At 43.2% G+C, this 15,769-nt stretch overlaps 1 protein-coding gene across 4 annotated transcripts in view; it reads left to right on the top strand.

Moving 5' to 3' along the window:
* SPPL2B (signal peptide peptidase like 2B) overlaps nt 1-15,769 on the top strand; it is a 141,545-nt gene that overhangs the window by 103,267 nt on the left and 22,509 nt on the right. For 3 of the 4 annotated variants that reach the window (XM_044999086.1, XM_044999088.1, XM_044999089.1), the window contains 9 exons: nt 5,102-5,241; nt 6,032-6,174; nt 7,410-7,506; nt 7,781-7,897; nt 10,711-10,792; nt 12,199-12,273; nt 12,396-12,458; nt 14,001-14,100; nt 15,635-15,712. In XM_044999086.1, coding sequence (XP_044855021.1) covers nt 5,102-5,241; nt 6,032-6,174; nt 7,410-7,506; nt 7,781-7,897; nt 10,711-10,792; nt 12,199-12,273; nt 12,396-12,458; nt 14,001-14,100; nt 15,635-15,712 — 895 coding nt within the window. The remainder of the gene's footprint in view (nt 1-5,101; nt 5,242-6,031; nt 6,175-7,409; nt 7,507-7,780; nt 7,898-10,710; nt 10,793-12,198; nt 12,274-12,395; nt 12,459-14,000; nt 14,101-15,634; nt 15,713-15,769) is intronic. The other variant, XM_044999087.1, reaches the window with a different exon arrangement.

The raw sequence follows: 15,769 nt of genomic DNA, 5'->3' as shown, positions 1-15,769 counted from the left end.
TCCCAGAGTCTTCACGAAGTGCATGGCAGTCATGGCCACTTTTCTCCGCAGGCGGGGCATCCAGGTGTTTCCCTACCTGGATGACTGGCTCATAAAAGGTCGTTTCAGGGGGCAGGTAGAGACACAGGTGTCGTTCATCAGGCGGACCTTTCTCGATCTCGGCCTCCTCTTAAACGAAGCCAAGTCGACCCTGTCTCCGACACAACGGATAGAGTTCATAGGCGCCGTTCTGGACTCCAGTCACGTCAGAGCGTATCTGCCGGAATCCAGGTTCCGTGCGATTTTCGAGCTCATCCTGGGTCTGCGCCGCGCCCCGGTAACCACGGCGCGAGTATGCCTTCGGCTGTTGGGCCACGTGGCGGCGTGCACCTATGTGGTGGCCCACACCAGACTCCGGCTCCGCCTGCTACAGTCCTGGTTAGCGACAGTTTACCACCCAGCCAGGGACCCCCTGGACTTGGTGGTGTCCATTCCCAGTTTGGTGCTCAGCTCGCTGCGGTGGTGGCTCGACCCGCGGGAAGTATGCAAGGGTGTCCCCTTCGCTGCCCCGGTGCCCTCCCTCTCCCTGGTGACGGATGCCTCGGATCGAGGTTGGGGTGCGCACCTGGGTCACCTCAGGACGCAGGGCTTGTGGTCGCCGGAGGACCTTGAGTTGCATATCAATGTCAGGGAGCTTAGGGCGGTCAGCCTGGCTTGTCTGACCTTCCGGTCCCACCTGGCCGATAGATGTGTTTCGGTCCTCTCGGACAACACGGCGACAGTCTTCTATATCAACAAACGGGGGTGCACGCTCCTCTCCCCTGTGCAGGGAAGCCCTCACGCTGTGGGATTTCTGCGTTCTCAATGCCACCCACCTGACGGCGTTCTACCTCCCAGGGGAGCAGAATGGTCTGGCAGACACCCTCAGCCGCTCGTTCCGGGGTCACGAGTGGTCCCTTCGGGGGGATGTGGTTCGCTCAATTTTCCAGCTCTGGGGCTTTCCCCGGTTAGACCTGTTTGCTTCGAGGGAAAACAGGAAGTGCCGACGGTTCTGCTCCCTCCTGGGCCGCAGCCAGGGGTCTCTGTCGGACGCCTTCCTGCAGTCCTGGGCGGTTGGTCTGCTCTACGCCTTCCCTCCGTTTCCCTTGATACACAGGGTGCTCCTGATAATTCGCAGGGACCACACGAGGGTAATCCTGATAGCTCCGGTGTGGCCGCGCCAGCATTGGTACACGTCTCTCCTGCACATGTCAGTTCAGGCACCCCTGACGTTGCCCCTGCTACCGGACCTGATAATGCAGGACTGGGGCTCCCTCCGCCATCCGAACCTCGAATCCCTTCACCTCACAGCCTGGATGCTCCAGGGCTGAACCCGACGGAGTTGCAATGCTCCCAGCAGGTTAGGCAGGTGCTGCTGGGTAGCAGGAAACCATCCACTAGGGCTACTTACCTGGCAAAATGGAAGCGCTTCTCCATATGGTCAGGTCAGCGAGGTCACGACCCGCTGGGGGTCCCAATCCCCATTGTCCTAGACTATTTGCTTCACCTAAGACATCTGGGCCTCTCCTTTTCTTCCATTCGCGTTCACTTGGCGGCTATATCCGCCTTCCACCCCGGGGAAGGGGGTGCCTCGGTGTTTGCGAACCCGCTGGTTGGGCGTTTCCTTAAGGGTATGGACAGGCTCTTCCCGCATGTTCGTCCACCGACCCCTGCCTGGGACCTGAATCTGGTCCTCTCCGTCCTCTCAGGGCCTCCCTTTGAGCCTCTGGCTTCGTGCTCCCTCCTATACCTGTCATACAAGACCGCCTTCCTGGTGGCGATCACCTCAGCCAGACGGGTATTGGAGCTTCGGGCGCTAACATCTGAGCCCCCGTACACTGTCTTCTACAAGGACAAAGTCCAACTTAGGCCTCACCCAGCCTTCCTACCTAAGGTCATATCCCAGTTCCACATGGGCCAAGATATATTTCTCCCGGTGTTTTATCCGAAGCCACACTCCTCCAGCGAGGCGCGGAGGCTCCATTTCCTGGATGTCCGCCGGGCCTTGGCTTTTTACATAGAGCATACCAAGCCCTTCAGATGCTCAGCTCAGCTCTTCGTTGCAGTGGCAGAGAGGATGAAGGGTCTCCCGGTCTCCTCTCAGCGTATCTCTTCGTGGATCGCGACCTGCATCCGGGAATGCTACCGTGTAGCTAAGACCCCTGTCCCTCCGATCATGGCCCACTCCACTAGGGCGCAGGCCTCCTCTGCGGCGTTCCTGGCTCAGGTCCCAACTCAAGAGATCTGTAGAGCGGCCACGTGGTCCTCCATCCACACATTCTTGGCTCACTACGCCATCACGCAGCAGGCGAGGGATGACGCATCCTTCGGTCGTGCAGTTCTCCAGTCAGCAGTGATCTCCGACCCCTCCTCCTAAGGTTAGGCTTGTGAGTCACCTACTTTGAATGGACATGAACAACCACTCGAAGAAGAAAAAACGGTTACCCACCTTTTAGTAACTGTTGTTCTTCGAGATGTGTTGTTCATGTCCATTCCAACACCCACCCTCCTACCCCTCTGTCGGAGAGCCGGCAAGAAGGAACTGAGGGGGTGGAGGGTTGGCGGGCCCCTTTATAGGGCGCCGCGGTGGCGCCACTCCAGGGGGCACCCGGGCCGAACCTACAGACGCTGCTAGGGAAAATCTTCTGGCTGGCGTGCACGCGGCACGCACACACCTACTTTGAATGGACATGAACAACACATCTCGAAGAACAACAGTTACTAAAAGGTGGGTAACCGTGTTTTCCTCAGTGTCTCCTTCATCCTCCTTTTTCCACTGCTGCTGCTGCAGCCACATCATTTGTTTGGTAGTGTGGCAGGTTAAGTCCAGAACCAAGGCCACTCAGCTCTGAGAGCACAAATAAAGTCAAACAGGCTCTGTGTATTCACGGTTGCCAACATAGCACCATGGTGCATTGTCGGGTCCATGCTGGCTGACAGCAATTTGAAACTGGCACAAGTCTGCCCAGAAAGAGAAGAAGCAAGGGATGGAGAGAGCAGAATTATAGGATTTTTAAAATTTGATGCCAAGTCCCAGAATTCCACTGGCTTCTGCCTGGCTTCCACTATGCATCTGCAATGCACAATGAGAAAAATCCCAGAATACACACTGCTTAGTAGTGAAGCTGAGGATCACGAGTATCTTCCCAGAATGCCACAAGGTTAGTATACAACAGGGATCAGCAACCTTTCAGAAGTGGTGTGCCGAGTCTTCATTTATTCACTCTAATTTAAGGTTTTGCGTGCCAGTAATACATTTTAACATTTTTAGAAGGTCTCTTTCTATAAGTCTATATATAACTAAACTATTGTTCGTATGTAAAGTAAATAAGGTTTTAAAAATGTTTAAGAAGCTTCATTTAAAATTAAATTAAACTGCAGAGCCCCCCGGACCGGTGGCCAGGATCCGGGCAGTGTGAGTGCCATTGAAAATCCGCTTGTGTGCCGCCTTTGGCACGTGTGCCATAGGTTGCCTACCCCTGGTATACAACAAGACCCCACCACATGTATGCAATGATGTGAATTGAAAGAGGGCATAGCCATCCCATATGCACACTATTGGTATGGCTTACATAGTGCACGCCAACTAGTGCATGTCAACTTGGTATGAAATAAACCCCCTATGCAGAGAATGCCTCAGGGCTTGGCTACACTTGAGAGTTGCAGCGCTGGTGGAGGCTTTCCAGCGCTGCAACTTAGTAACTGTCCACACCTGCAAGGCACATCCAGCGCTGCAACTCGCTGGCTGTACACCTGGTCTGCTTGGGGTGTAACGAGTGCAGCGCTGGTGATGCAGCGCTGCTCGTCAGGTGTGGCCACACACCAGCACTGTTATTGGCCTCCAGGGTATTAGGAGATATCCCAGAATGCTTTTAACTAAATTACTCTCTTTGTTTTGTTATGCAGCCTCTCTTTGTTTTGTTGTGAACTCGGGGCTCCGGGAGCTGCTTATCTAAAAAACAAACACAGCTCCTGTTTGCTGTGATCAATCTGTAACTGACTGTGAACAATCAAATGAGATAACCCCTGTGAATGAGGCAGGCAGGGGGATGAGTGTTTGCGTGACAAGAGAAACAGATGCTTATCTGGTCTGCAGGCTGTTTGCAGTTAAGAGTAAGGGGTCGGGAAAATTTTCTGATTTTGCAAGGCAGGGAGCTGATACACAGTGTCAGCTCCAAAAATCCACTCTCTCTCTCTCCTCCGCTCCCTGTCACACTACACCCCACCCCCCTCTTTTGAAAAGCACGTTGCTGCCACTTGAACGCTGGGATAGCTGCCCATAATGCATCACTCCTAACAGCGCTGCAAATGCTGCAAACGTGGCCACACTGCAGCGCTGGTAGCTGTGAGTGTGGCCACACACCAGCGCTTTCCCTACACAGCTGTACAACCAGCGCTGCAACTCCCAGCACTGCAACTCTCAAGTGTAGCCTAGCCCTCAGAGTGTTTTTGTAAAAAAAAAACAAAAAAAAAACATAACATAACCTCTCTCAGCATAACTTTGGGCCTTGTGTCTTATTGACTGCATCAAAAAACCAAAACTCCTCTTCTAGTTCTTATCAAAGGGGCTTTTGATCCTCTCTTCCTTGGGAATGTGCATAGAAGCTTTTATCTGGGTACAAGATTGTCATCATCAAGTTAATGGCATCTAAGGAGATTCTGCCAATAGTTTGTTCTCTTTAAGGTCCGCAGGTTAACTTCTTTCAGAAATGTAGCCATCCTTAGCTACTCCACTCCTCTCTGGAGAATCTTACTTTTGGGGAGGAGGAGGCTAAGTAAGAAGACATGAAGGGTGGGAATTTTCAAAAGCACTCAGTGTTCCTCTAACTTTGAGGCAACTGAGTCAATGCAGAGCAGTTTTGAAAATCCCATCATGGTTCTTTTGGAGGACGTGGGTCATGTTGCTACAGTCAACTACAAACACTGGAGCTGTCAACATCAGTTTGAAGACTGAGTGCAGAATTGACAAAGCACTTTCACATAGATAGCACTAGAAATTATCTTACTGGATTTAAAGAAATGGTTGATTCTGATGAGGCTGAAACACTATAAACAGTTTGTAATTTTCATGTTTCCATTACAGAGTTTTGGCAGATCAGTGAAGGTGGCAATGTATGCGCCAAATGAGCCTGTTCTTGACTATAACATGGTGATTATCTTTGTAATGGCTGTGGGCACTGTTGCAATTGGAGGCTCTTGGGCAGGAAGCAGGGATGTGAAAAAGTAAGTAGAGCAAATTGAGTGCAATGTTGTGCAGATATTCTTGAGTTCTGTTATGGTTCAAAGAATGCTTAGCAAACATGATTCAGAGAAGCCCAAAGCAGCACTCCTCCAGCTGTTGGGGTGGCTGTGCCTGTGTATCTGAAATGGGAAAACACTGAAGTGATAAATATATGTATGAGCAAGCCTAACAATGACCTTTGGAGTTCCTTCAATATAATTTGAATTTACGGTATTTTGGTGTCTCAGTGTACAAGGAAATAATTTGGAGCATGTTTTTAAAATATTAAAAAGAAGAATCCAGCTGAAATGTTAGTCTTCCTATCTAGGCCTCTGTGAGGGCTCCTTTAGGCTTTTCTTGGTGTTTTTCAGTTCATAGAAGATATTTTAATGACTTTTTTTTCTTACTAGTATAATTTCATTTAGGGAGGGATTTATTTATCAACCCAATGATCATTTTAGTGCAAGAAATACAAAAAATATTTTTAATCAAATGTTGACTAAAATGTGAATGTTTTGCAGCATGTGTTGAACATCTCTTCATATTTTTAAATATTAAATATTTAATATTTTAAACACTATGTTCATTGAGACCCTTTGCTGAAATTTTACATATTCCCTTTCCTAAGAAGAAAAAGTTGTTCTCCATTGACTTCAGTGGGGCTGCATGCAGGTCCAGGTGTCGTCCCATTCTCATCATCTTCCTCCTCTTCCTGTGCCGTGCACCATGAAGAATTAGAGCCTTTGTCTGTTCACTGCAGGATCTGATTATAGACATGCTGCTCTCTTTCAGGCGATACATGAAGCACAAACGAGATGATGGGGCAGAAAAACATGATGATGAAACAGTTGATGTCACTCCCATCATGATCTGTGTATTTGTGGTGATGTGCTGCTCTATGCTGGTCCTTCTTTATTTCTTCTATGACCACTTAGGTGCTTTTTAAATTATATTTCTATAAAATTGTCTTATTTTACATTGTCAGACTATTATCCTTTAAAGTGCGTGCCTAGTTTGAAAAGTGATAGTAAAAACGGCTACCAATTCATAAACAGGTTAGATTCTTTTGTTTGTTTAGAGTCTCATCTACTTATTCCAGTGACAGACGTGCTTTTTACTACTTCTGGTAGCTCTGAAGGACTTCCACATTTCTTTGGGGGTGAACTGGATGTGGTGGATTCCCCATTGCTTAAAGTTTTAATCAAGGTTCCAAAATATCTGCTCTAGCTTAACCATGAGTTCTAGGCTTGATGCATGTATTGCTGGTGTTATGGAAGCATTCAGACTAGAGGATCATAATGGTCCTTTTTGGCCTTAAAATCTATGAATCCCCACTTAGATGTGGAATTCAATGCCCCATGCTCTTGGTCTTGTCTGGAGAAGTCTGTGTAATAGAATTGTATAATCTGATTTCTGTTAGTTATTTTAATGTTATTAAAACATGGAAAGTAGCATCAGATTTTATACATAATACACTTACCATGTAATTCAGAAAGTTACTGTTAAATTATATGATCCCTTCAGAAAGGGACCTGGAAATGTAGCTTGAAGGTTTAATGCACTGAAAGGAGCTCCAGCTAATAACCATTAAAGGCTTTGTAGAGCAATATGTTTTTATGCCCCATCTTTATGTAAGGAATGGAATAAGAAAATCTTGTTATATCAACATATTAATAAAACTGATTAACAAAACCCACACAGTGACCAGATGAATATGTGACCAGTAAAGTGGTAAATAGCTATCCATTTTTTGGTGTAATTTAATGACAGACAGCTAAATATTTGCAAGATACAGCTTGTTATCTATTAATAACTTCATGCAACAAAGTCTATTGCATAAGAGCAATGGGCAACTAATAGAGGATGAGCTAGATAGACTTCAACAATATTTGAGTAGTAAGAGACCTTGGATGCAAACAGTAATACTTCAGAATCCCCTGGGGAGTTTAACCTTTTATCTATAGAACTGTAAACAACCTCTTCCCTGCCTCACTGTTGTGTTGCATGAACAAGTAACTTTTCATTTACCTGAGTAATCCCACTAGATAGCAATGATGGCTTTTAATATGATTTTCTTTTCTCCAGTTTGGGGATATGGAGAGCCACATGGTTGAGATGTGAGGGACAGTGTCTGGTATCCTACCATCACTTATTAATTTTACTCTTTCAGTCTATGTTATTATAGGGATTTTCTGCCTGGCTGCCTCCATTGGTCTCTACAGTTGTCTGTCTCCCTTTGTAAGAAGATTCCCACTGGGGAAGTGCAGGTATTTGACCATTTGCATACTTTTTAAAGTAAAAAATGTGTTTCATGAAGTCTTAGAGTATGTGATGCTTCCCTTGGGTGTTAGGTCAGATTGTTGGATTGTTGCTGCATAATTAAAAACGTTAAACTGAAAAAGGGTAATTGTGCCAAAAGTCAGGAGCAGGTATGAGTGATTGTTTTCCAGTATGCCTATATGTTGTTCAAAGCTTTACCTAAAGTGCCCTTGATATTCCCCTTGTCTGTTAATGTTTACATGGTATCTTTTCCACTTTCAGAATCCCTGACAACAACTTGCCATATTTTCACAAGCGTCCACAGGTCCGGATGTTGCTTCTGGCTGTATTTTGTATCTCTATTAGTGTGGTTTGGGGAGTCTTCAGAAATGAAGATCAGTAAGTCCAGGCTTTACTTTCCACACTGAGTCACTGTAATACTGAATACTTTGTGTTGTCCAAGAGAACAAGTTAACAGACCCCCTCAAAAGCCTGTGTTGATACTGCTCCAGAATTCAGGAAGGGAGGAGGGGCTGCAGAATTTAGGCAGGTAGAAATTGTCAACCACATCGTCCAGGAACTGAGTACTTCATCTCTGCACTGTACTCTGAGCCCACTGACCCATGATTCATAAAGCTGTACCTGCTACCAAAGCTAGGTTTTCATAGGCACAGCACATTGTGCTGCCACTGGGGTCCTGGGTGGTCTTACACTTTGCAGGGCCTCAGCCTTCCAGAATGGGAATGGAAATTAGGCCATGAGTTCCACTGCTGAGTGGATCCTCCCACTCCAGTCTCAGTGCTGGACGGGGATATAGGACTGGCCCATGATTTGGATATGTGGCTCCAGGTGTTTGTTCAGAATGGTTAATCTGGGCTGTTGTTAAAACCATTACTCATTTGGTATAGATCACTTAATTACTAATTCTCCTTCGAGTTCTTGTCCGTATGCATGTTCCACTAACTGTGCACGTGTGCCTCATGCTCTCAAGTTCAGAGTCTTTTGGCCAGCCGTATCTGTATGTTAGAACTCTGCAGTGGGACTGGGATCCCACGGGTCCCACAGGACCCACTGCCATAATAGTGGGAGCGAGTAAAATGTACTTTTTTGTGGGCGGGTTTGGGTGGGCAAAAAAACCCAAACTACTGTAATTTGTGGGAAAACACCAAATCTCTCGTCGGTTTACTGTAAAAATTGTGTCTGAATTCCATTTATATATATATTAACCGACTGTTGGGTTTTTTGGTTTTTCTTGAAGTAACATGGGGGGAATATCTCTCTCTCTTGCTGGATTTGCGGGATCTAAGGTTTTTGCAGGTGGGAACAGCATAAAAATGCAAGAAACAATGCAGGAATGGCTGGGAGTGGGTATTGCAGGGCGGGATGGGAATGAGATTAGGGGCTTGTACTAGCCAAGATGGGCAGGGATGGTGTCCCTAGTCTCTGTTTGCCAGAAGCTGGGAATGGGCGCCACGGGATGGATCACTTGATGTTACCTGTTCTGTTCATTCCCTCTGAAGCACCTGGCATTGGCCACTGTCGGAGGACAGGATACTGGGCTAGATGGACCTTTTGGTCTGACCAAGTATGGCCGTTCTTATGTTATGTTCTAATAGCGTGCTGTAACATTTTTGTATTTTTATGTCTGATTTTGTAGTTTTTAAGTGAGGTGAAACTTGGGGTACACAAGACAAATCAGACTCCTGAAAGGGTACAGTAGTATGGAAAGATTGAGAGCCACTGAGTTAAAGCACTGCAGACCTTTATGGGTATCTCTACACAGCAACTAGACACCTGCAGAAGGCCTGTGCCAGCCATCGGGCTCGCCAGGCTCGGGCTGCCGGTCTGTTTCATTGCTATGGAGATTTCTGGGCTTGGGACACATGGTTGATTTTTTTTCCCAAAGTAAAATTATTCTTGGCTACCTAGAAATTTGGAACAGTAACTGAACTGATATGATCAGATAAAATGAAAATATTTGGCCCTCTGTAAGAATATAAGCTTTTATAGCATGCAAAGGAGCCGAGATAAGACCCAGTGTAACTTACCTAAATACAGATTGCTGTAGATAACAGTTCCTGTTCTTTTTAATAGTGGCAAACTTTTGAGCAGTTCGTTTTAAATTATCCCAGTTAGTACATACAGCTGAACCAAACACCCTGTGGTCTCTCCCTACTTCTCAGCAAATAGCAGATTGTTGTGATGAGGTCTCATGTTACTAAGAATTCAGTACTGAAGCACATTTATTGGTATTACTGCAAATAAATAAAGCTAAATTGTATCTGCCAAAATAAATGAACAAAGTACATTTTATAATACAATGTCCTTTTTATTCTCATGTTTGTTACTTCCTTGCTAATCCACAATAGGTCTGCAGGTAAATTTGCAAAATTGAATTTGGATTAAATACATGCAGAAATATGAAAGTTTTTTCCTAGATTGTATCAATATACAAACATGAAATACCCCAACTTGACATCAGAAATGCATTTTAAATACATAGTATGATGTAATAGCTCACTATATAAATTATAATTTCTCTTCAGTAGCACTGCAAACAGTAATATCTTTCACAAACACACTAACTTATTGAAAAGGTCACAGTGATTAAAAACTGTGTACTGGCAATGAATGTTTAATAGTCTTTCTCGGTCTGTTTTGATATCCAGGTTCTAGGCTGTTGACAGAAAGTGGAGGAGGGGTATGTGGGTAGAAGACAACTAGGGCTGCTCTAGGCACCAGCATTCCAAGTATGTGCTTGGGGGCGGCCCTTTTCAAGGGGCAGCATTCCAGCCCTTTCGGGGTGGCACTTTTCAAGGGGCAGCACTCCGGCCCCAACCTTTTTTCTCTTTTGCTTGGGGCGGCAAAAAACCTGGAGCCAGCCCTGAAGACAACTACAGAAGTTAATTGGTTTTCATAGACTTAATTGGCATGCACAAAATGCACAGTGTCTACTACAGTTTTCCTTATTGTCATAACAGATAAGGCACTAGGTACTAAATTTACATCTGTCTCAGTTTTTTAGCCTATTATTTTTTAGCCTAGGTTAATTCAAAAGAGAGGAAAAGACAACACTTATAATGTGTCTATGTAACATGCGTTCTTTACCCAAGCTGGTGGTAAGCAACTATTCCTAATGTGGTTGAGAGAGCCTGATTTGGATTGGCTCTTTTTGTGCCTCCTGCAGGAAAGTAACGTTCTTGTCTCTCTAGGTGGGCATGGGTTTTGCAAGATGCTCTAGGAATCGCCTTCTGCCTGTACATGTTGAAAACAATCCGCCTACCTACATTCAAGGTACGGAAACCGTGCAAGTGCCAAAATAAAGAACCTGCTCAGACATGGTGTATAAAAGGGCAGTTTTTGATTACACACATTGATTTGGAAACACATTTCTGGTTTTAACTTGTGCTGTGTGTGAATTGGGGCAAACATGGACAAAGAAATTTGAGAAATCAAATGGCTTGACATTCAGTAGAGAGCTGGCCGCTAACAGAAAATAGCCCCTATCTGAAAGTACCAACTACTATCATATAAGTGTGAGGTAAGACTTTGGGAAAGGAGTGTCCATGCAGGAACAAGACAAAGGGATAAGAACGAAATGTGCTTGTGCCCTCTCCACCATTGATGCAGTACTCCGCTTTAGACTCTTCCATAGCTTTCAGATTCATGGAGACAAAAAGACACTTGAAAGGCCAGAGTATTCATATTGGATCTTGGACTGTCCAAGTGCATAAGTGGAGTCAGATTTGTACCTGTTGCGATTGCTAGATTATCTTTCTAGACAGACATCTACAAATGTCTTGAATCTTGATGTCTGATCAGGATGACCCTTTCCAGAGCCCCCAGCATAGTTCTTTTGGCCTCAGACTGTTACACTTAGAAGAGCTTCTGAAGGAGAAAAGAAAAGCAAACCCATCATTTCACAGTGCAGTCCCACATGAATGTTCTTTTAATTTTTGTAAAATTCATCATTAGAGCTTTCATTTGTCTATGAAGAGTTTGTTCCCATGATGCAGATTCCCTTGATGATATATCCCTGTTGTATTACACCTTTTTGTATCCTGGCAACAGTCCCATTGTTTGGACTATGTAAACAAACATACAATGGGGTGTGGAATATGCTTTGGTTTTTATGGGTCCCACGTCTCTGAATTGGGTACTATCCCAGATCTTGACTTTCCTCTTCCTTTCAGTGGAATGTTTGTGTCCTCCAGCTGATCATTCTAGGTCAGACTGACCCCTCCATCTCTTACTGTAAGCGGCTGCCACAGCAGATTTTCTCACTGGGCTAGGAAGATGGGCAACTTGACTTGGTGCAAAACTACTGTCAGAGGCCCAGCACAGACTGGCCAGAACAGTGTTATAGCTACTGTTGTCTAGCAGAATCTGTCCTCCAGAGCTTTCCCATAATGCCTAACAAATCAAAATTGCAGCATATTTAGACTTCATAGAGTAAGCATATTTCATGGCAGGAATTCTATTGGGAGGAAGTGTACAGTGTCATGTCTGAAGGATAACAGTTATACATTGTATGCAGGGACATATGATATATTTCTGCAGAGTTGAATTCAGGGAAATACATGAGTATATTGAATAAATCTTGTAAACTGAATACTCTTGAACTGCTAACTGTAAATTTATTTCCATTAGCTAGCACAGAATACATAAAATATTCACTGTAGCTCTCATCTTTCCCCCAGGGTTGCACCTTGCTCCTGATGGTTCTTTTTGTGTATGATGTGTTCTTCGTATTCATCACACCTTTTCTAACAAAGGTATGTACAGTGTGTCTCCAGTACTTGCTGTTCAGAATAGACTGTAACCCAACAGCATGTTTCTATGTGTGTTCTTAAATTATCCAGACATGCCGGTTTACAGTTTCCCCTCTTTTCTTTAGACAGGGCAGAGTATAATGGTGGAGGTGGCTGCGGGCCCGACTGACTCTGCCACTCATGAAAAGGTACTGTATGCATTTTGAAAATATGAGACTATCTACCAGCTATTAACCTCTGAGGCTTTCAACTTCTGAAAGGGTCAGACCACAAAGAGCTGCTGAAATGGCCTGGCACTTCTAGGGCTCCTAGTTTCAAAAGCATTTGGCGTGGAAATATAAAGCACTGCAGAGCTTCATGGGAATCCACAGCATTCTCAGAAGTAGAATTTTAAGTAACTTTCTTCAGTAGGTCCAATGTCGTCACATCTTGAATTATAAGTTTTCAGTGCAGGGAAATTTATATGCTACTGTATTTGCAAAGAACCGTGTAAACATAATAATATTTAATATTGTTAATATCTGCCGAGGTAGGTGTATTTCTTCCATTTCCATGGTCAGAACAATATGCGCACTACCGTGACATGAAAAAGCACAGTGTAGTAAGGAAGATATGGTTTTTGGTGTGCAGAGCAATTTGTGGCACAAGCTATTCATCACTTACATAGTCCATTTAAATAAAAATCATTTAAGTTTAAAAAAAAAAATCTTCAAGCAGTACATGTTTTTTTCCCAAAGATTTTAAGAAAGTCACTGAACTGGTGGAAGTCACTGTCTAAGCACCTAGAATCAAAGTTTGTTGAAGTGCTCAGTTAACTTTTGGGAGGAATAGTCTTCTCTGAGGGTGCAGAAGAGTGTTTCCTCATTTTGGTTTATTCAACTAGTTCAGTTTGATGACAAGTTAATTCAAAGCTGAGAAACCGAATGAAAAAGTAGGAAAGCTTGTTTTCTTTTTCCCATCTATGAATTAAAATAAGATGTAAGACAATGAGATCTACTAGTTCTAAAATCTTGAAGAAACATGGTGACCAGAAACAATCAGTTCAGTTCAGTTCACTAACTACAGATAATACTTCCTTTGTTTAATAAAAGAGTTAGTTTTAAATGCAAAACATGTTTTGTTAAGGAAAAAATAGTAAGTTTATATATCCAACACATTTGAGGTAGTTTTATTTAACTAGGTAAAATATATTTTTAAAATGCTTGGTTTTTGGATTTTTAATTGAATTCCAGTTTCCACACACATGCAGCTTGACACAAATTCCAAGTTTAAAAAAAAATCATCTAGTAAATAAGTGTATTATTCACCATTTTCTAGTATAATAATAAATTTAAAACTTAAGAATCTGAATAGATGAATGGGAAGCAATATACTACTTAAATAAATGTATATAGCTACAATGTATCCTCCTGGTTAGCAAAAAATACCAAATTATACAAACCACGAGAACCAACTTTTCTTTAGGAAAATAATTACAAAATACAAATGTTCAGCAGGATTAAAATCAATGATTTAAAGCGAGATTTTCTGCTTGGTGATTTTAATCAATCCGCCCTGTTCAAGGGAGTGCAGTAAAATGAAAAATAACACTCAGATAATACTCATATATGTAGGTTTCATATGTTTAAAGTCTGCATACCTAGTATGACAAGACAGACATGTATTTGATACTGTCAGTACATGGGTGAAACCTTTCTACTTTATAAAACATGTCTTCTCTCATTTCCAAGCTCCCCATGGTCCTGAAGGTTCCAAGACTGAACTTTTCACCGTTGGCTCTTTGTGATAGGCCTTTTTCCCTCCTAGGATTTGGAGACATCTTAGTTCCAGGTATTTCTGATTGTTTCTCTAAGCAATATGATGCAAAGGGAAAAGTTCCTATTGACACGTCTCCCTTCTCCCTCAATTCCCACTCCCAAGTGGTAAATTTGACCTGACCTCTCCCAAGCTCATAAACATACCCATTTTTCCTTTGGCTCTGCTCTGTTTGCTTCTCTTAACAGACAAGTTAAATGAGAAGAATCTACATGAATTTGGTGTTATGATGAGACTTGTGCATGCAGGGAAGTCAAGAAATTTAAAGGGGTGCAGGCGGTGGTTGGCTTATGTCCTGAAACATGAGCATTTATACTCTTAAATTTTGCATCCTAGCTAATGTAACTGGATGTTTTTATTAACCATATAAATAGCTGATATTTTAATTGTGCTAACTTTTAGCCTTAATGATCTCTTGTTTCATTGGGTACACAGGATAAGTGTGTGTGTGTTTTGTTTTGGTTTTGGTTTTTTTAATCCTCTTAGAGTTTTAAATTTGTGGCCTTTCAGTTTCATTGGTCTGAAATTTCTGCTGCTCTTAATTCAAAATTGTTAGGGTTTTTTTTTTCCATTTCACCAAAATTGATACACTCATTTTTTAATAATGTATACTTTTTTTTTAAGTTTATTATGGTCCTATAAGAAATTTTGCACACACATAACAGTGAGAGAAGATAGTAATGTCACAACTGGCTTGTCTAATTGATATTGCTGGGATCTAAGTAGTAAGCTGAGTTTCAAGAAAATTAGTACAATAGGTATGTGGGTGAGGTAATATCTTTTTTTGGACCAACTTCTGTTGGTGAGGGAGACAAGTTTTGAGCTTACACAGAGCTCTGCTTGATAACCCAGGGACCCCCCTGAAGAGGAGCTCTGTGTAAGCTCAAAAGCTTGTTTCTCTCACCAATAGAAGCTGGTCCAATACAAGATATTACCTCACCCACCTTCTCTCGCTAATATCCTGGGACCTACAATGGAGATGAGCATTAATGAGGAAAATTTCATATGCACATTCTGAACTCTGCTATTCATATTTTGATTATTAATTGGAGATGTTGTCAAGTCCGCTTACTTTGGACTGAAGAAAATTTGAGTTGTTAATAATTTGGGCTGCTCTGTACGGTAATATGGCCCAGATCTTGAACTGAGCCTTAAGGACACAGATATAAGCCATAAATTACCACTATATGCGCTAATATAGAAATCTACAGTGCAAAGGGCACGAGTTATGGTTGCTGTCACTGTTAATGCTGCTTTTATGCAGTTCTTTACGTTGCATATGGACTGTCTGTTGTTTACTGGAGTAGTGTTTACTCACAGATGTCAAGTTTCTTGTTCAATAGCTTATATAGAAGTGCATATCTTCTGTTCCATGAGTTGTGCATTCTCATCAGTCATATCAGGATGGTAGAGCACAACTTATTAGGCAGGAAATCTAACACAGTGGTGGGCCATCTTATAAACACCTAGATAGGGGACTACGTTCTGTGCATCTTACAATTAGTGTGTATGTGTTTAAAAGCTGTTTAACTTTTCTTTACTTCCCTAGGCTTACTGGTAGCCTACTGCCATAGATTTGATATTCAGGTGCAATCCTCCAGAGTCTATTTTGTAGCCTGCACTATAGGTATGTATGACCCTGGTATTTCCACACAGCAGGTAGTGCAGTCCCTGGAAAAGCAAA

The sequence above is a fragment of the Mauremys mutica genome, chromosome 24, assembly GCF_020497125.1.
Source record: "Mauremys mutica isolate MM-2020 ecotype Southern chromosome 24, ASM2049712v1, whole genome shotgun sequence".
In the NCBI taxonomy this organism is placed as follows: Eukaryota; Metazoa; Chordata; order Testudines; family Geoemydidae; genus Mauremys; species Mauremys mutica.
Note: the sequence above shows the minus strand (reverse complement) of the source record. Positions and strands in the feature narration are given on the sequence as shown.